We start from the raw sequence: 21,561 nt of genomic DNA, 5'->3' as shown, positions 1-21,561 counted from the left end.
GGATTGCACATGCATGGGGAAGCGGGCTGCGGGCAGGGGATCATGCAAGCTTTGCATTATGGGTGCGGGCACGCTTTCAGTATGCAACAACAAAAAGGTTAGCCATTCTTTCCTTGTTGTCCTGGTCTTTTCCCATTATCCCTTGTATTATATGTTTTGGATCTATATGGTCACATATTTCCTTAATGCTTTGAAACAGCTCCATTCCATTTAGCTTACCTTCACTTCCATCCTGCATTACATCTGTGTTTAGTAGTTCTCCTTTTTGGTCAGTTGTCCAGTAATAATTAATTCAAAAAAGGAAATCCAGGTCACAATTGTAAATGTCTCATCAATAATCAGTCCAATCAATCTAAATTCACCAGGGGGTTATCTATGCCTCTTCAAGTCAGTTTTATATGTTTGGTGATATTCAGGTCTCTTAACTGAAGTTCTTATTTAATAATCAAATATCTAGTGGTCTTAGAGTAGATCCATGTCCAACAAATATTTTCAGTCTTTTTAAATGATTGTTTCCAAGTTTGCAAAATTCCCTTTTCATCAGCAGATGGTGCTCTCGCTTCAGTCTGCTTCAGCCTCGCTGCAATATTGTTGACAAGTACAATTTCAATTATTTTAAATTGTAAATCCAATAATTAAACAATATTAGTAAAAAGACTATAATTCCGTCATTTTAAAATGCCTTTTCAATACCATGTCTTTTAACTTGGACAATCCAAATTTCTATTTATTTTTTTAAAAGTAATTTTTCTTCTTAAATTCTCCAGTATTTTTTTCCAAGTGCCTGCTTGCACTTTGACAAATAGTTCTAAATATACTTCTCTCTTAGATTTCTTGGAGTCAAGTTTTAACAAAAAGTATTCTCTCACACAGTTCACACACCACCCACTTTCTCCACTCCAGTACTGTCTTAAGTATTCAGGCTATCCCTGGCTTCATGGCAGCCATTTTTCACTGCCACTGCTCTTTGTCTTAGGGGGCTTTCCAAGTCAGGGAGTTTCCAAGTCTCCTCAACTTGCAAGGTGGTCCCCCTTTACTTCACCACTCCTCCAGGGTGGCTATGGCTCAATTTGAGCCCTTGATGGAGAGAGCTCAGAACAGGGCCACAGAGCTCCGAAGGTGCCAGAAGTACAGCTGGAAGTCCAATACTACTTAGGTTTTAGAAGGGGGATATGATGGCATTAATGCAAGAAGTGTATATGTACTTGTTTCAGGTTATAGGAAGGCAGATTCCAAGTGAACATTAAAAAAAATTCCTGACAGGATGATTCAACAATGAAAGCAATTACTTAGATATGAGGACCACCCTTCATGAGATATATGCATCTGGGATGTTTAATTCGGATTTTTGCACTGGGCAGGGTTGTTGGATTTGAAGGCCTCACCAGCCCTTCTGTCTCCATGATTCTAATTTACCCTGTTGTTTCAGTATCAGTTTACCAATGATGCAAGGCTGTACTCTTCCATAATAATAAAATAGCTGAATTGAGTTTTCTGATAAATCAATCCTGCTGTGTTCAATAAAGATTCCTGGTTATAATTTCTTCACCCTGTATTGGCTGTATTCACCATTGATACTAGGCTACTATTTTATCCATGATTTCTTGAATAAGCCACTAAGTTGAGTGAGTCCAAACCATAATCATTAAGCTCATACAACATACTGAGCCAAAATCAAACAAAATATTTGTAGTTTAGCACATTGTGTAAACCTAGTCAGTTCTTGCATGTAAGATATTTATATGTGAATCTCAAAATGAGGAACAATCAAAGACAGCCAAACTGAATAGAAAATTATACAATAAGATATTTATACAAATGACTCTTTGATCTGAATAACCAAAGGTATTCAGGTAACATTTTGTGCATCCTTATATACTGTGCATATAGATGGGGTTGATCTAAAGAAAAGTATGCACACACACACACACACACACACATGCACGCATGCATGCGTGCACAAGTGTGCATGCACACACACTATTACAGAAATGACAGAAAGTTAAAGCTCGGAATGAATTGAAATGTGCAAAGTGCATGTGTATGTATGATCTGCATATTTATAATTTGGAATTTTTTATGCATTCAAGTCAGTTTTTATTCCTGGTGATTATTTGGATAGATCCCTGCCATTTTCTTGGCACTATTTGCCCTTGCCTTCTTAGCAAGAGAGAAGAAGAGGGAGTGGGGAGAAAGAGAGAGAGTGACTGGTTCAACAGCAAGAGTAGAAGTTGCAGTCTCCTGACTTCTAGTCTAGTGCCTTTAATCACTACCCCAAACTGGTTCTCTAACAATGGATTGTGTTTTTAAAGAAAAAGAATATATATATATGCAACTTTAGTATTATCTGCTCAATGAAGACAACAAAATGCAAGTAATAAAGAGATGGCAGAATTATTAAATTCCTATATTGACTGTGTCTTCTCCAACAAGAGGTTAGGCATTCCACCAAGTAATTGTGAAGAGTGAGATATATGATTGATGCTTGTATATATCTTGGTTACGGGAGATGTATGTTTTCTTCAGGGCCAGATGAATTATATCCTAGAAACCTGGTGCTAGTTTGACCAAATCTTTAGCCTTCCTTCCTTCTATCTTAAAATGGATTATAACTTGATCGCCTCCACCAGAGAAGTGTTCAGTTCCCTCCTTCATAGTGTCACACCTGTTCCCATTCCTTCCTTTTACCTTTCAACAGACTTTTTACTGGACACTTCATGGCTTTGAAACTGAGCAGTTGTGGATTGTTTATACAAATGATATCTTTGCCCTGGGAACCTTTGCCTGTCAGCTTAACTCTACTAGAAAGGGTTATTACATTTCCAGAGAACATAAAATTTGTGAAATAGAGTTTAGAGTTTATTGGTTTTGTATGCCGCCCACTCCCGAAAGACTCCAGGTGGCTCACAATAAACAGGGGAGGGAATAAATAAGACAATACAAACAATTTTAAAATCCACAACAGTCACAATTAAGATGGGGCTGGATGCTTTAACAGCCCCCAGCCTGCCGGAACAGCCAGGACTTAGTAGCTTTACGGAAGGCCGGGAGGGTAATAAGGGTCCGGATCTCCACGGGCAGCTCGTTCCAGAGGGCCGGAGCAGCAACAGAGAAGGCTCTCCCCCCGGGGAGTCGCCAGCCGGCATTAGCTGGCAGATGGAACCCGGAGAAGGCCAAGCCTGTGCGATCGAATTGGTCTTTGGGAGGTAATTGGCAGGAGGCGGTCTCTCAGGTACCCAGGTTCGATGCATGTAGGACTTTATAAGTAACAACTAGCACCTTGAAGTGAGTCCGAAGACCAATGGGCAGCCAGTGCAGCTCGCGGAGGATAGGTGTAACGTGGGTGTACCTAGGTGCACCCACAATCACTCGCGTGGCTGCATTCTGGACTAGTTGAAGTCTTCGAACACTTTTCAAGGGCAGTCCCATGTAAAGCGCATTACAGTAGTCCAGCCTTGAGGTCACGAGGGTGTGAGTGACTATCTGAAGTGCCTCCCGGTACAGATAGGGTCGCAATTGGTGCAAAGACCCCCCTGGTCACAGCCAATAACTGGTGATCTAAAGTCAGCTGTGGATCCAGGAGGACTCCCAAATTGCGAACCCTTTCTGAGGGGCGTATAATTTCACCCCCCAGACTGAGAGATGGAATAATTAGCCAATCTTTGGGAGGGAACATCAATAGCCATTCGGTCTTGTCGGGATTGAGTGCAAGCTTGTTCATTCCCATCCAGACCCTGACAGCCTCCAGGCACTGGCCCATCACTTCTACTGCTTCACTGAGTTGGCACGGGTTGGACAGATACAATTGTGTATCATCCGCGTATTGGTGGTATTTAATCCCGTGCCGCCGTATGATCTCACCCAGTGACTTCATGTAGATGTTAAATAGGAGGGGGGACAGGACCAAACCCTGCGGCACCCATAATTGAGGGGCCTCGGGGTCGACCTCTGTCCTCCAACCAACACTGACTGCGACCTGTCCGAGAGGTAGGAGGAGAACCACCGAAGAACGGTGCCTCCCACTCCCACCTCTCGTAACCGTCGCAGAAGGATACCATGGTTGATGGTATCAAAGGCCGCTGAGAGGTCAAGGATCACTAGGAGAGAGGACTGACCCCTATCCCTGGCTCGCCAGAGATCATCGATCAGCGCGACCAAAGCAGTTTCCGTGCTGTAGCCAGGCCTGAAACCAGACTGAAAGGGATCCAGATAATCGGTTTCATCCAAGGACCATCAGAGTTGAGAGGCCACCACTTTCTCAACAACTTTCCCTACAAAGGGGAGGGTGGAGACCGGATGATAGTTGCTCAGAATGGCTGGGTCCAGATACGGTTTCTTCAGGAGGGGTCTCACCACCGCATCCTTTAAGAGGAGCGGGAAGGATCCCTCCCGAAGAGAGGTGTTAATTATCATCTGGATCCAGCCGCGTGTTATCTCCCTGCTGGTTGAAACCAGCCAGGAAGGGCACGGGTCCAGTATACAAGTGGAGGCGCTCACCGCTCGCATGGCCTTGTCCACTTCCTCAGGCGTGACAAATTGAAACTCAATCCATAAACTCCGCTCAAGACCTTCCCCCGGTACCTCGGCTGGTACCGTGCAATTGGAGTCCAGGTCTGTCCGAATCTGAGCGACTTTATCCGTTAAATACTGAACAAATTCCTCAGCTCTACCTTGCAAAGGTTCATCCGTGTCCCTCCCTTTCAGGAGGGAGCAGGTTATCCTAAACAAGGCAGCTGGGCGCAATTCAGCGGATGCAATAAGAGTGGCAAAATGTGAACATTTCGCCACCCGTATTGCCACGAGATACACTCTGATATAGGCTCTCATCAGTGCTCGGTCTGACTCAGACTTACTGGCCCTCCAGCGGTGCTCTAGACGTCTCTTTTGGCGCTTCATCTCCCGGAGTTCCTCGGTAAACCAATGAGCTCTCCTGAATCTGCTACCTGGGAGAGGCCACAAAGGCGCAATCCGGTTTAGAGCTCCCGTCGCAGCTGCATTCCAGGCAGCGACTAAGGACTCAACTGGACTGTGGACTGTGGAGTGTCAGGTATCACTCCAAGCGCCATCTGAAATCCCATAGGGTCCATCAGGCATCTGGGGTGGAACCACCTAATTGGTTCCTCCTCCCTACAGTGGGGGATTGGTCTCCGAAAGTCAAGCCTCAGTAGGAAGTGATCAGATCATGACAAGGGCAGGATCTTAATACCCCTCAATTCTAGATCATGCCTCCACTGCTCCGAGAGGAATATGAGGTCAAGTGTGTGACCCGCTGAATGAGTCGAACCCCAGATTACTTGGGTCAAGTCCATGGCTGTCATGGAAGCCATGAACTCCTGCGCGCCATCAGAGCGTTCACCTAGCGTAGGTAGGTTGAAGTCCCCCAGCACCATAAGCCTGGGGAACTCTACCACCAGCTCGGCTACTGACTCGAGGAGCGAGGGGAGGGCTCTTGCAACGCTGTTGGGAGGTAGGTACGTTAACAGCAAGCCCACTTGATCCCCAAGGTTCAACTTCAACAACAAGGACTCACACCCGACAAGCTCTGGAGCAGGGATCCTACGAGGAACTAATGACCTTCAGACGATGACGGCCACTCCCCCACCCCTTCTCTGGGATCGCGGCTGGTGGAGCACCTGAAATCCCTCTGGGCACATTTCAGTGAGGGGGACCCCTCCCTCCGGGCCCAGCCAGGTTTCAGTAATGGCTAATGTCCCATCAATCAGGCTGGGGGGGCAAAATTTATACCCCTCAGCTAGGGTCCGCAACTTGGGAGTCCTCCTGGACCCACAGCTGAGTTTTGACCATCACTTGTCAGCTGTGACCAGGGGGGCATTTGCCCAGGTTCGCCTGGTGCGCCAGTTGCGGCCCTACCTGAACCGGGAGGCCCTCACAACAGTCACTCGAGCCCTTGTGATCTCTAGGCTGGAATACTGCAATGTGCTCTACATGGGGCTGCCCTTGAAGAGCATCCGGCGACTTCAGCTAGTCCAGAATGCGGCCGCGCGAGTGATCGTGGGCGCACCGCGGTTCGCCCACATAACACCGATCCTCCGTGAGCTGCACTGGCTACCTGTTGATCTCCGGGTGCACTTCAAGGTCCTACTTACCATCCATAAAGCGCTCCATGGTAGTGGATCTGGCTATTTGAGAGACCGCCTTCTGCCAATTACCTCCCTGCGTCCCATCAGATCGCACAGGGTAGGCCTCCTCCGAATTCCATCCGCCAGTCAGTGCCGACTGGCGACTACACAGAGGAGAGCCTTCTCAGTTGCAGCTCCGACGCTATGGAACAATCTCCCCGTGGAGATCCGCACCCTCACCACCGTCCAGGTCTTCCGCACAGCCCTCAAGATCTGGCTATCCCGTCAGGCCTGGGGATAGGACTTTACTCTCTCCCCGCCCGAATGCTGAGTGAATGTTGTGCTTTTATTGTTAATTATTTTTTACTCACATTTTCTTTTATGTCTTGTCTTACACTCCCCTCCCTCATTATTGTAAGCCTCCCTGAGTCCCCTCAGGGAAAAGGGCGGCCTATAAGTGTTCAATAAAACTCTAAACTCTAAAAGTAATACATGCCAGGTCTGCCCCCTCGTCTACTATTAGGTCCCGGACAAGGGGAGCTTTATGAACCACAGACCTGGCATTTAGCAACAACAGCCTGAGACCAGGGCCCTGACAATTCTCTGGAGTGGAACTAACAGGGCTGGAAGGGGGGATCGCTGTGACGTAGCGGACCCTCCTTCCCCGGTAATGGCTAGCCCTGAAGTTCCCATCGTACCTGCCCCTCCCCATAATGACCGTAATGCTCCAGCCCACCCCCGCAACCGTAGACCCCATTTCCCCTCTCATGGCCTCCGCTGCTTCTGGCAGGCAATTTGAATCAGTCATACTAGGACGGGAGGTAGGCCTGGGCCCCCCTACCACTTCTGCAATCCTCTCAGTGGAGGAGGTACCAGGTTATAATCCCAATCCTAACATACATACACAGTCACTCATCCAGACAGTCCCCACATAAGTCAATTAAAACACAAAAACTACAACAATAATGAGATTAAAAAAGTGGGTACAGACATCAAACAGGCACACCACACACACCACATTCATTAAAATTCACGGAGCACTGTGCTAGTGTGATATAAAAGCGATGGTATGAAGGAGGAGGGAGAGCTGCTCCACTCCTCTCCCTTCCTCTAGGTCCCAGAAAGACACCCAAGGCCAAAGGTCCAAAAGTCGGTATTGTGCAGAGTGATTGTAGCTTGAGGGGGGGCAAGGTGTAGATGCCCAATGTTAGCAAGCAGCAACTTTCCAATCTCACACCCTCCAGATCAAGATGAAGATTAACACAATCACCTATAACAGGCCACGTGCAGGGGAATGCCTTGTCTTCCCCCTCTCCTGAGAATCTAAAAGGTTCAAAGTCTGGGGGTCCAAAGTCTGGGGGTGGCTTGAACAGATCGAGGAAGAGGAAGGGAGAGCACCGATCTTTAAGATGCCAAGTCCTCACCCCTAAGGCTGCCATCCTCTATCGCTCCTGACCCTAACCCAACCCTAACCCTATCCCTAGCTCTAACCCTAATCCTAACTCTAACTAACCCTAACCCTCACCCTGACCCTAACCCTAATCCAACCCTAACCCTGATCCTACCCCTGACCCTAACCCAACCCTGACCCTAACCCCAACCCTAACCCTACCCCAACCCTAACCCTACCCCCAACCCTAACCCTAACTCTAACCTCTATCAGTCCTTCCCACAGGCCGAGTGCACCATCAGATGGATGCTGCCCAAGTACCTATACCTATCTATAAACCTATCTATACCTATCTATACTTATCTATACCTAGCTATCTAGGGGCAGTGGCGGGTAGCAAGCGGTCAGAGGAGGACGGTTGTTACAGGCCAAAGCAGATGGTCACAGGCCAAGGCGGTGGAGAGTCAGTGCTGGGTAGGGAGATGGTAAAGGCTCCACAGCAACGGGGGGGGGGGGCCGAAGGGGCAATGTCCAGCACGCAGACAGAATGAGGAGACAAGGCTGTGGTGGCAAGGAGGCAAGCAAGGTGAAGAAGGGGGGGGGGCGTCCAGGCCTCTCCCCTCTCCTATTCCCTGGGCTCTGAAATGCCAAACGTTGTAACTGCTGCTACCGGCAGCACGGCACCGCCATCTTCCTCTCCGCACTGGAGTATAGTCCAGGCCGCCGAGATGGTCACGGCCAGACAAGTAAAATGTCAATACTGGGCAGGAAGGATTTTACACGCCCAGACCCGCAGAAGGGCGAATAGGAGAGGCTGTGTCCATGGGCGAAGCGAGCGGAATGGAGGGGGGGTGTCCAAGGAAGGCGACGGCAAGCACAGCCAGCCGCCTGATCCACCAATCCCGAAAAGTCCCCAATAAACCCCCATCTTTCTGGGGCGATGATAAATAGTAGGGTCCTCAGGCTCACCGCTCAGTTGGAATCAAGTAAAAATAAGTTCCACAAACGCCATAAATTAAGATAGAGAACTGCCATCATGATGACGAAGGAGGAGGCAGCGTCACTCCTGGTTCTTGAATGCTTTTTTCAGGGCTTCAGATGTCCGATCCTCTCTCCTCTCTCTCCCTAAACTCCAAAACTCCAAAAATGCCAAAGTTGTAAATAAACGCTGCTGTCCAGCCGGAGGCTATAGTAGAACGCTACTGTCAGCAGCGCGGCGCCGTCTTCCTCTCCACGCCGCAGGGTGTAAATCTAGGCCGTAAATCCAGGCCGCCGAGAGTTTCCCCCATTCATGAACTTCAGAAGACTTCCAGGTGCCTGGTCCTCTCTCCTCTCTTACTCCCCAGACTCCAGTCCTCCTCGGGTGACCTTTGGTAATAAATTAACAGGTTTCGAAGGCTCTCCGAGGTCTTTTTTCATCCGGTTTTCTACAGAGCGAGAAAGCCAGGCAGCCATTCAGGACTCGCACATGCACAATAGCAATGGTTAATTGTTCACACTGTCAGGAAGTTTCTCCTTAGTTTTAGGTTGCTTCTCTTTTGTCCAGTTTCCATCATTGCTTCTTGTTTTGCTTTCTGCTGCTTTGGAAAATATATTGCCCCACCCCCTCTTTGTGACAATACCTCAAAAGCCTGTTTTTGTGATGTGCTTATCACACTCTTGGGCATGTGAAACTTTTCCTCCTTTCAGTGGTCCATAAAAGTACATCTATGGCAGGGCTGTCAAACTTGTGGCCCATGGACAGCACGTGATGACCATGCCCACACACAGTTTAGCAAAGGGGGAAAAGACCCAATATGTCATGTGACACTGCTGTGATGATGTGAGTTTGACACCTCTGATCTGTAGTATGTAGATTCAGGTAATAAAGTCGAAAAAAGGTGAACAACATTTAAAAAAAACTATAGATACATTGAAGCCTTTGAGGTGAGTGGCCAGGAGGTGAGGTGAGGCCAGACATGACAAGGAGTGGCTGAGAATGGAGGGGCGAGGCCGGGCATAGTGAGGAAAGGCCAGGTGAGGCAAGGAAAGGCTGGACAAGGCACCCCTTGATGTGAGTGACATTGAGTTCCCCATGCCCACCCAGTCACAGGAGCACCCAGCCACAGCTACCTAGTGGTCATGAGGGCAGAGAACTGGTTGTTAAATCATTTGAATCCCACTATTGATTAACACCAACACCAGCTAAAGACTTGTCTCTGTTGCTCTCTGCTTATTTTATAAATCAGTTTTAAACTGAAGTAACAATTAATTAGAGCATACAAGATTTATTATATTAATGACAATTATGACATTATTTTTAATTTCACTCTAATATTTTCCAAGAAGGAAACCTTCTGCTGTAAGGTCCAGGATTTATTTGTTTGTTTGTTTAATTTGCATGCCACCCATCTCTCTACCAAGTGACTGTCAAGGTTCCAACTAATGAACCCAAGCAAATCAGAACTGTAAGACTAGGGTACTCCTCAAAGGTCTTCTTTATTGAGTACATCATATCCTTGGAGCCTGAATGGCATTACTTTGAATTGGAAGCTACCCAGTGGGCAATTAAATGCCATCTTCCATTCGTCCCGCTCTTTGATCCTCATTCTGTAGTATGCCTCTAGTTTAGTGAAGACTTTCCCCTTTGCTAGATGGGCTAGCATGTCCTTCATTAGGAGGAGAGGGTACCGGTTCTACACACGGAGAGAGGGAGGGAGAGAGAGAGAGAGAGCGAGAGGGAGGGAGGGAGGGAGGGAGAGAGAGAATTTCTCCCCCTAAAATCAACACACAATCTCATTGTCACATCTTTTTTCTCCTTGAATAATACGAGGGCAGCCACTCAGGATTTGGCCAGTTGAATGAAGCCTCTGGCTAGGTTTTTGTCAATGTACTCCTTCAGCTCCTTCATTTACTTTGGAGTCATGGAGTGCATTTTGGGTTTAGATAATTTTGCTCTGGGCAGGATCTCAATCACACAGTCGATAGGCAGTGGGGGAGGGTAGCATGTCACATTCTTTGTCACTGAACACCCCTGCTAGGTCCCGGTTTTCTTTGGGGATTAGCTGGGTCCCTGGTGATTGCTCTGATGTGGTTTTCAGGAACTTGTTTCCTTTCGTTCCCATTCAGTGCTGGACAGTGCTTCCTCCCAGCTGTTTTGATGAGGGAGAGGGCCTCTTCCTAACCTCATTTTTCTCTCTCCCCCTTCCCACCAGATTGTCAGGCCCCACTTGTCTAGCCCAGAATTACTGCTTTGTCATCTTTGGGACTATCTCCCAGTATTAGCCCATCTTTAGCCACACTGACTCAGAAAGGTACATTGCGGGAGAACCTCTTATCAGTGATCCATCGACTTGCTCAAACCTCCTTGCTTGTATCCCTAGCTTCAGCACAGTCGGTAGGCTACTTATGCACTGGATACAGCCTAAGTCTATTAGGGCAGCCCCCTTTCTCTGAACTCTTGAATTTGGCAACACAATTTTAGTGGGGATGGCAAAGGGGCAGATGGCTTTGCTTACCATCGGATCATCTTTGCCCTCATCTTCGCTGTCATAGGAGGTGGGCTGCTGGTGTCTCTTAGCTGGAGTTTCCTCTCCCTCCCTTGAGGGGGAGAGACCTCAATGGCTTGGTGTGCCAAACTTGACTTTTCCTGGCCCTTCCACAATGGATTTTTTGCTTAGATGATGTGGCCAGGGTTGCTTTTGCCTGAGATGCGGGAGCCAGGTACTCGGCAGCTCAGTGGCCCTGTTGGCCTCATCTGAAGCACTTGATGGGGACTCCAGCTGGAGTGGAAGGATGACCAGTAGGTGTAATAGTGACGGGTTGGTGACCAAGCAACCTGTAGTAATTCTTGGTCCAGGCCTTCCTTTAAATGGTAAACCAGCAGTGGGTCTGGCCACTCTCTCAGTTTGCCGGCCACTCTGCGGAACTCCCCAACATCCTCCTTCAGTGCTTTAGGTCTCAGAATTTCATTTCAGCCTGCAGGGCTTGGGATTTGTTTTCAAATCTGGCTCTCAGCTCCCCCAGGAAGACATAGACATTCCCCAGCTCTGGCATGTCTTCATCATGGAATCTCATCACCCACTCCATGGCTTCTACCACTAGATTGGTGACCATGACATTCACCATCACAATGTCCAATGGATAGGCTGGGGCATAGTGGTCTAGATTAGCCCACATCTGGTTGAGGAAGAATGCCAACTTCTCTGGGTCTTTATTAGTGGTGGGTCTGCTGGCAGAGGAAGGAGGGTGAAGTTAGCCCCACTGGACTCGCTGCTCGTTGCTGCCATGGCAGGCTACATCTTTGGCTTGGGCTTGCTGCCCCAACTGGCTGGGGAGGCAGGCTGGCTACTCAGTCTGCTGTGGTTGGGCTTGGACTCCAGAGGGTTAGACATTGCTGAGCTGCTGAAGCCGCTGTCACCACAGATGGCCTAGGTTAGTGCATTGGCTCCACTCTTCACTCTCCATGTGGTTGAATCTCTCCCTCAGCTGCTCTACCAATGGGCTGTGAAGGATGGTTAGGTACTTCCATTTTCTGTGCTCATCCCACTCAGCAGTCCTCTTTGCCTTCCATTTGGAATGAGGACAGTCGACAATCGAGGAGACCTCAGGGGGAACTCTGCTTCAGTGGCTTTTGGTACCCCACTGGACCAAGTTTCCCCTTCTGCTCGGTAGAGTTCCTCGGTGGTTAGGGCATCCTTTCATATTGCTGGCCTTTTAGTCTTTTCCACACAGACCTTTGGCCTGGTTGCCAGTGGAACGATTGTCTCTTTGGCCTGACCTGCTGGCTGTGTAGCCCTGGGGCCTTGCTTCGCTTAGCAGCTGCTTCCTCCGTCTTTTCCATTTCTGATCTCCCTTGAGTCTTTTCCATCCTCCTGGTTTTGTCAGGTAGTGGCCAGGGCTTGGGGTAGATTTAAGAGAGTTGGTTTAATGTCAAGGTTCCGACTAATAAACCCAAGCAAATCAGAACTCTGAGACTAGGATCCTCCTTAAAGCTCATCTTTATTGAATACATCATATTGGCACAGCTTCAAAGGAAACCAACTCTAAATCTTTCCCAGAGTTTCAGTATAATTAAAATAGGAATTAACCCCAGCCCCAAGTGTCACAGGTCATGTTGGCCAATTGGGTTAATTGACGGGTTGTTCAGGCACTCCTTTCCTGACTTTAACCGTTGCCAATAGAGATGACTTTGGTTCTCATGAGCAATCTCTCTGTTGTTTCCATTAAGGCATTCCAACCTCCTTCCCCCCTTCCCCTTCTGTGTGGCAATTGAGAAACAGAAAAAGGCTGCTGCCAGGTTTGGTTCGAAGTTGACAGAGATACTGTGCAGTTTGAAATTCCATTAATAGAAGAATAAAACAATTACAGAACAACTATAAAACATGAACACTTTTAATCAGTGTTGTTTTAGGAGTTCAAAGGGGAGAATGGTACTTTATTGGTGTTGGATTGAAATTCTCTGAAATCATGAAGGAAGATGTGATGTTCTATGCTGAAGAAAAAACAGTAATGATAAGGAAATGTCATGACTGTTCTTGAAAAGATTAAACTTCTCAAATATGTATTGTCTCCCTTCAGTATTTCTCTTATTAATTGCATAGTTTCAAATCAAAACATAACATTGTACACTGAGCAGAAACTATTTAATATTTTGCAGAATACAACTTCTTAAAACTCATTTTTGCCCCTCTTTTTTCTCCTTTTTCAGCAGATGGATGTACTGACTGGTCAGTGGATTACAAAAAGTATCAAGTCTTAGTAGGAGAACCTGTTCGTATAAAATGTGCATTGTTTTATGGTTATATAAGAGCAAATTATACCATAGCACAAAGTGCTGGACTCAGTTTAATGTGGTACAAGAGTTCTGGACCCGGAGATTTTGAGGAACCTATAGCTTTTGATGGAAATAGAATGAGCAAAGAAGAAGATGCTATTTGGTTTCGTCCAACACTGGCACAAGACAGTGGGCTTTATGCATGTGTCATAAGGTATGTTTTAACCTTTTTTATCAGCAAGAAATACATAAACAATATTTATTATTATTAATTCTTCTGACTAAATCACTTTGCTGTCTAAATTATCTTGATTGCACCATTTTTAAATAGAAACTATCTTCATGATGTTTATGTTTAATTGAAAAATAGTTTACAAATGTATTTGGTTTGTCTTCAACTACATTTATATTCTAGGAAGCATTCCTGAATGAGTTGTTTTGATTATCCTGTCTTTGAAGTTTTTATTGTTAACAGAAATATGCATTGGTATGTTGCATACTGTATATCTCTTACCTGGTAGGGTATGGGCCACAGTAAAATGGTTTTCAAAGTAGTTTATATATTAGAAATCCTGGTTTGCATAGAATAGATGAATTTGCTTATCGCAAAACTATATTTCTGTTGTGATTGTGACATACAACTTGTGGCCTGAAAGGGTCAAAATTGATCAATTGTATCCTTAGTGTTGACTGATTATGTTTCATAAGTCTTTGGTGCAATTAAATCTATACATTTTCTATCTTATAAAAAGCTTATATGAAATCCATGATGGAAATCAATATTTACAGGCTTATTTTGTCACAACCATGTTAGTTGGAAGACTTCAGCTTGCAATCTAAGAGTAAATGATAAAGAACATGAATAAATGAAATAAAAGATGGGGATATATGTTGTGTGTCTATGAATCAAAAAGAAAGACAAAGGTTATACCAGATTTGAATAAGGATTCTTGGATCTTGTGGAATGAGTTGATGAGAACATAAAGTTAAGTGAAAGTTTATAATTACAAAAGGAGTGACTAAAATGATGTTTAAATATGAATTGGTGCCATTTATGCTGTTGTGGGTATGTATAAAAGTATGAATCAATAGGTTGGTGATAGTTACCTGTGAAAGGTTAATAATGAATTGTGATAATGGAAGAACCAAAAATGATTTTATATAAAATAAAATGTACTGAATGAATGTACTACAGTTGGGCAAAATATATTTTCTGATAAGTGGCACAAATAGATTTTTTGAAATGAAATGAGAACGTTCAGAAATATGAGAGTTAACCTTTATACATATGCATATATTCCCAAACTAATTATCATTTTTATAGTTCCTGCTTTTGAAATGCATATTCTTCTATTTCAGTTTATTCTATAACACTAAAATTATTCATACTGAGATATATTTTTCTCCCTGTGGAGAAAATGGACAGCATCTGGGCTCCCTTTTAGATTTTGAAAATTATCAGAGAATATAGAATTAATTTAGACAGAGGTTAAATGATGCATATAAAAATGTAAGAAAATCCTTGCAGAGAAAATGCACAATTTATTGCTAAATAGCTTGAAACATTTTGCTTATTTTTCTTTGTAGAAAAACTGTAAAAATCTGTGATAGCTCTTAATTGACACATATTGTAGATAAGATATAGTTACCTGCATATTGCAGGATCCACAACAAATTAAAAACCTAGATGTATAGATGGAAAGAAGACATACCCTGTAATGACCCAGGACAAGGCACAAAGGCACAGAGTGAACTGGTAGTTCAAACTCCCCTTTATTGCTCCAACTTTCCCCCAAATGCTCCCACATTTATGGCAAGTCCCGGAGCAAAGCACTCATATATATATACACACACAGCAGCCTCTGGCTGCAAGTAGCCTAGCAAAGTAGTCAGCAGCTTCAAAGCAAGAAGGCCAGCACAGCAAAGAAACAAGGCAATGAATCCACAAATAAAGCAAGAAAGCAAGAAAAAACTCCAGATGTCAGCAACAGTGCACAAAACTTCATAAATTCAGTGTTTGTTCCCAACAAATGCCCCTCCTCACAGCATCTCCTTAAGTCTAAGTCCCCAGGTGTGCCTTGTGAAGAGGAGCAGGGCACTCTCCTCCTGTGTCATCAAGTCAGCCTGCACTGTTCCTGCCTCCTCTCTACTCTCCATGCGTGGGGATCAGGAGGAGGCAGTCCTTGTTCATTGCCTGAGCTCCATCAAACCACATTTTCACTGCCTGCCCTCTCTTGGTCATCCTGCCCCTGTTCCTCCTTGCTGGCTCAAAGGGCCCAGGGCCGCCTCATCCTGCTCCGCCTCCATTTCTCTGAAGCCAATGAGGCTGCTCCCTCAACCTCCATTGGCTCCAGCTCTGGCTCATCCTCCTCCATGGATCCAGGCTCCAACAGTGGCATGACATACCCATTATTTAAATTGTCTAGTTTCATAATCACAATAAAATATAAAGAGAAATAAAACCATATTATGCTGTATTTCTCAAATATTTAGCAACTATTACTAATAATGTTCTTTTCTCCCTCCAACCATTAGGTTTCATTTTTGCCTTATTATGCACTTTATTATCTTTAGAATAAACAAGTATTTATTTTGTATTTACTTTTAGATAGAAACACAACACATGAACAGAATCTAAATGTAAATAATTGCTTAGGTTCAGGCCTATATCCTAAGATATTAGGAGAGTGTAAGGACTTGCCTCTCCTATCCCTGGAAGAAATCAGAATTCTTGACACAGGTAACATTTCAAAAGGAACTTTTATTGGCAATAGTGATAGCAAGAAGAATAGGCAGGATCTAAAGTTCTTGCTCAAAGCTATTAGGTTAAAAGATGTAGAAACCTCTCCCCTCTGTCCAATCTGAGGTGAGCCAATCCACAAGTGTGAAGTTGTTGTGGGAACTGCAAACTGTGAAGGTGATAAGTTGTTCTCAAACACTGCTTCCTTGTCCTTCTCAAGCTGAGACAAAACAGATAGCCCCAGGCTCATCCCACCCCCTTCCTATTCCCAGGAAGATACATCAAAGTAAAGGAAAACACAGAAATAAGAAAAGATCATTAAATATTACCAGGGCCCCCTCATGATAGGGATCTATGGGGACCTGACAGATTCAGCAGTATCTGTGATTTTAGTTTGTTGAAAATACTGTGTAGTTTCAATGATTTATTCAGCAGTTTGTTTAGAGATATACTGAGTATTTTTAATCACCATTACATAAAAACAAATGCAAGTATTAGAAATAACAACTGAGATGGTCAAAAATCAAGTAAAAAAGGTAAAGAATTGGACATCACCTGGAAAGGACCAATTATGTGGTTTCTGGCTCAAATATCTGACCAGTTTACATGCAATATTGGCCAGGCAACTGAATGAAATTTTACAAAAGGGCCAAATTGATGAATGGTTGACAACTGGAAAAACATACTTGATTCAGAAAGATGCAACTAAAGGAACAACACCTGAAAACTACAGACCAATAACATGCTTGCCAACAGCCTTCAAATTACTCACAGGCATTATTGCAGATAACATGATGGATTATTTGGAAACAAACAACATCTTGCCAGTAGAGCAAAAAGGCAACAAAAGAAGGAGCAGGGGCACAAAAGTTCAGCTCCTAATTGATAAAATGATATTAGAAAATTGTAAGAACAGAAAAACGAACTTGAATATGGTCTGGGTTGATTACAAAAAGGCATTTGACTCACTGCCACATAGTTGGATCATAAAATGCTTAGAAACAACTGGCATTAGCAAAAATATTACATCCTTTACTGAAAAGGCGATGAAACAATGGAGAACTGAGTTGGCAGTAGGGAATGAGATCTACGGAATGGTTAATATCAAGCGAGGAATTTTCCAGGGTGATTCACTTTCACCTCTTCTCTTCATCATCGCAATGATCCCACTATCAGTAATCTTAAAAAAAATGAAATTAGGCTACCAAACAGCCAAAGAAACTGAAAAAAAATTCACATTTACTATATATGGATGATTTGAAACTCTATGGAAAGTCAGAAATAGAAATCCAATCATTGACAAACACAGTCCGAGTATTCAGCACCGATATTTCAATGCAGTTTGGCATGGAAAAATGCGCCACTGTATCCATAAAAAGGGGCAAAATCACTGCATGTGAGGGAATTGAAATGCCCAATGGCCAACTAATTAAATGCAACGAAAATGAAGCCTACAAATACTTAGGCATTCTGCGGTCGGATAACATCAAGCATGGAGAAGTAAAAACTATGGTCAGACGAGAGTACGCCAACAGAGTTAGGAAAATTTTGAAATCTAAATTGAATGGTGGAAATACAATCAAGGCCATAAATACCTGAGCAATACCAGTTATAACATACACAGCTGGTATAGTTAACTGGACACAAGCTGATTTGGACATTTTGGACCGAAAAACCAGGAAACTAAGGACAATGCACTACAGTTTACATCCACGTGGTGATACTGATAGACTATACCTGCCACAAAAATCAGGTGCACTGGCTGATTATTTTTTAAAAAGTCAAGAACATCTATTAATCTAAGTAAAGAACAAAAATCTACTGAAGGCCCAACAGGCGAAACAAGAATACAGAAAAGGTGATAAAATCAAGAATGGAGAGTTGGCAGAACAAAGCACTGCATGGCCAATTTCTGGAAAAAATAAAAGGTAAAGTGGACAGTGAACAAACTTGGTTATGGTTAACAACAGGTACATTAAAGAAAGAAACAGAGTCACTAATCCTGGCTGCGCAAGAACAAGCTATCCACACAAATGCCATTAAGGCCAAAATCGAAAAATTCTCTGATGTTGCCAAATGCAGATTTTGCAAAGAAGCTGATGAAACTGTTGATCACATACTCAGCTGCTGTAAAAAAATTGTGCAGACTGATTATAAATTGTGGCACAATTCAGTAGCACAAATGATCCATTGGAATTTGTGCAAAAATTATAATATTAAAACAGCAACAAACTGGTGGGAACATCAGCCTGAAAAAGTCACCGAAAATCAGATGGTCAAGATCTTGTGGGATTTCCGTATACAAACGGACAAAATACTGGCGCATAATACACCAGACATCACACTGGTTGAGAAAAATAAGGTCACAATCATAGACATCTCAATACCAGGTGATAGCAGGGTCACTGAGAAGGAACATGAAAAAATCGCAAAATACCAGGACTTAAAAATTGAAATTCAACGACTATGGCACAAACCAGCAGTGATAATTCCAGTGATAATTGGCCCACTGGGTGCTATTCCAAAAACACTGGAATTACATTTAAAACAGTTAAAAATTGACAAAATCACCATCAGTCAAATGCAAAAAGCCGCACTGCTTGGATCTGCACGCATATTATGAAAATACGTTATGACGTCCCAGGCCCCTGGGTGGGGCCCGACTAGTAACCAATGCCAAATCCGGCGAAACAACTGGCCGCTGTGATACAATTGTATTATAATAATAATAATAGACAATTGAGCTATTTCATTAAATATCCCCCTTTCTTCTAGATGTGCTAAGATTGGCAGCTATAACAAAGCCATCTAAATTAATACCAGAACAGACATGACAAAATCATTAGGCTCTTAACCATTTGCAATTTCAAATAGTAATTGGAAAAAGATCTTGGCTCCCAGCTTAGATTTGGAAAATGAGGATAGTTAAGTTTGCAAAGTGTCCTGTGTGTAATATTTTTCTGCTACTTGTTAATAAATATAGCTTGCTCGACATGTTAATTTTCTTAATTAGGTCGTGCATTCAAACAATTGATAATCTGTTAGCTCACACATATTTCATGGTTTGGAAGTATAATTTACATGTGAAAAGGAGCCTAGTCATGTATCCACTTTGCTTCCTTATTGTAGTCCTTTGCATTTTCCCACAATTCTTTCCAGAATTCAACTGTGGCCTGCTTCTCTGGTTCTTCACTTTTGGTGTCACCCTTCACATTAAGACTTTGATAAAAACGCCGTTGGTCTGATCGAAATTGCTGATTTTGTTTATATTGGATGATTCGTGCCTCATATCTTTCAATTTTTCTAGCTATTGCTGTTATCTGCTGTTTTACAATCTCTACAGTTTCATTGATGTTTCTTGTATCCAATCTATATCTTCTGATTAGCTGATCTATGATTTTGTTGTTTTTAAGCCATTGCTCATGCATGTTCTTTAAGTTACTAGCATCTGCCCTTAATTTTTTGACTTTTTCTAATCGGATTTTCCACTTTAGCTTTGATGCTTTTTCTGTTGTGTGACTAGGTACTTTGATTTCAATGCCTAGTTCATTAGTGACTATTACAGCTGCGCTGTACATTAACTGGTTCGTTTCCAAGATGGATCCCGATTCAATTGTTGAAAACACTGCATTAACCATTTTCATGATAGGGGCCAAAATTTTCTTAGGCACAGTTTTTAGTGATGGTAAACATTGTCTTTCCTCATTAAGCAGAAAATGCTCCATGATCTTATCCTTCAATTCTTTTTGTTTTTGAGTTAGTTCATCAGTTGGTTCAGTGATAACTGGTTCTACTGGTGGTGGTGTTATTTCCTCCCCCAGAGCTTCTTCTGGGAGTTCTACTATAATGTCTTTAGTTGTGTCTTGAATATCACTTATTTCCGCTTTTGATATTGTTTTTTTGGTTTTGCAATTTGCCTGAATTTCCTGAAGTTCAACTTCACTAAACACTTTATTCCGTATAATAAATTGCCTTTGATCTGCTAGTCGTTGTTCACTAACATTTGAATCTGGATATTGTTGTTTCCATAATTCATACATTCGCTTTAAATAACCTCTTTTTTCTGGCTCTGAGTTGTAGTAACAGGCCATTATGGCACGGTTTTCATCTGCACTATATTTTTGTCATTTTGTTGGCTGATCCACTTGTAGCCCACTTGTCGATGGATGTCCAGGGACCCCAACATCCGCCACGGCCCTCGTTAACCCGTGCGATGACCGATGCGGTATAAAATTTTATTTGTTTTTTTCACCATATTGTATGGGTTGGCGGGTTTTTATTATTATTATTATTATACAATTGTATCACAGTGGCCAGTTGTTTCGCCGGATTTGGCATTGGTTACTAGTCGGGCCCCACCCAGGGGCCTAGGACATTGTAACGTATTTTCGTAATATGCGTGCAAATCCAAGCAGTGCAGCTTTTTGCATTTGACTGATGGTGATTTTGTCAATTTTTAACTGTTTTAAATGTAATTCCAGTGCTTTTGGAATAGCACCCAGTGTGCCAATTACCACTGGAATTATCACTGCTGGTTTGTGCCATAGTCGTTGAATTTCGATTTTTAAGTCCTGGTATCTTGCGATTTTTTCATGTTCCTTCTCGGCGACCCTGCTATCACCTGGTATTGCGATGTCTATGATTGTGACCTTATTTTTCTCAACCAGTGTGATGTCTGGTGTATTATGCGCCAGTATTTTGTCCGTTTGTATACGGAAATCCCACAAAATCTTGACCATCTGATTTTCGGTGACTTTTTCAGGCTGATGTTCCCACCAGTTTGTTGCTGTTTTAATATTATAATTTTTGCACAAATTCCAATGGATCATTTGTGCTACTGAATTGTGCCACAATTTATAATCAGTCTGCACAATTTTTTTACAGCAGCTGAGTATGTGATCAACAGTTTCATCAGCTTCTTTGCAAAGTCTGCATTTGGCATCATCAGAGGATTTTTCGATTTTGGCCTTAATGGCATTTGTGCGGATAGCTTGTTCTTGCGCAGCCAGGATTAGTGACTCTGTTTCTTTCTTTAATGTACCTGTTGTTAACCATAACCAAGTTTGTTCACTGTCCACTTTATCTTTTATTTTTTCCAGAAATTGGCCATGCAGTGCTTTGTTCTGCCAACTCTCCATTCTTGATTTTATCACATCTTTTCTGTATTCTTGTTTCATCTGTTGGGCCTTCAGTAGTTTTTTGTTCTTTACTTCAATTAATAGATGTTCTTGACTTTCTTTTAAAGAATCAGCCAGTGCATGTTTTTCTTCTTCAACTGTTTGCTTCACTTGTAATAATCCTCTGCCACCTGATTTTCGTGGCAGGTATAGTCTATCAGTATCACCATGTGGATGTAAATTGTAGTGCATTGTCATTAGTTTCCTGGGTTTTTGGTCCAAAATGTCCAAATCAGCTTGTGTCCAGTTAACTATACCAGCTGTGTATGTTATAACTGGTATTGCCCAGGTATTTATGGCCTTGATTGTATTTCCACCATTCAATTTAGATTTCAAAATTTTCCTAACTCTCTTGGTGTACTCTCGCCTGACAATAGTTTTTACTTCTCCATGCTTGATGTTATCCCACTGCAGAATGC

At 43.4% G+C, this 21,561-nt stretch overlaps 1 protein-coding gene across 1 annotated transcript in view; it reads left to right on the top strand.

The window, feature by feature from the left end:
* Positions 1–21,561, top strand: part of IL1RAPL1 (interleukin 1 receptor accessory protein like 1) — a 726,118-nt gene that overhangs the window by 245,335 nt on the left and 459,222 nt on the right. Inside the window, exon 2 of the mRNA XM_032220482.1 lies at positions 13,160–13,439. Within this exon, the coding sequence (XP_032076373.1) occupies positions 13,160–13,439 (280 nt within the window). The remainder of the gene's footprint in view (positions 1–13,159; positions 13,440–21,561) is intronic.

This window comes from Thamnophis elegans, chromosome 6 (genome assembly GCF_009769535.1).
Source record: "Thamnophis elegans isolate rThaEle1 chromosome 6, rThaEle1.pri, whole genome shotgun sequence".
Lineage (NCBI taxonomy): Eukaryota > Metazoa > Chordata > Lepidosauria > Squamata > Colubridae > Thamnophis > Thamnophis elegans.
Note: the sequence above shows the minus strand (reverse complement) of the source record. Positions and strands in the feature narration are given on the sequence as shown.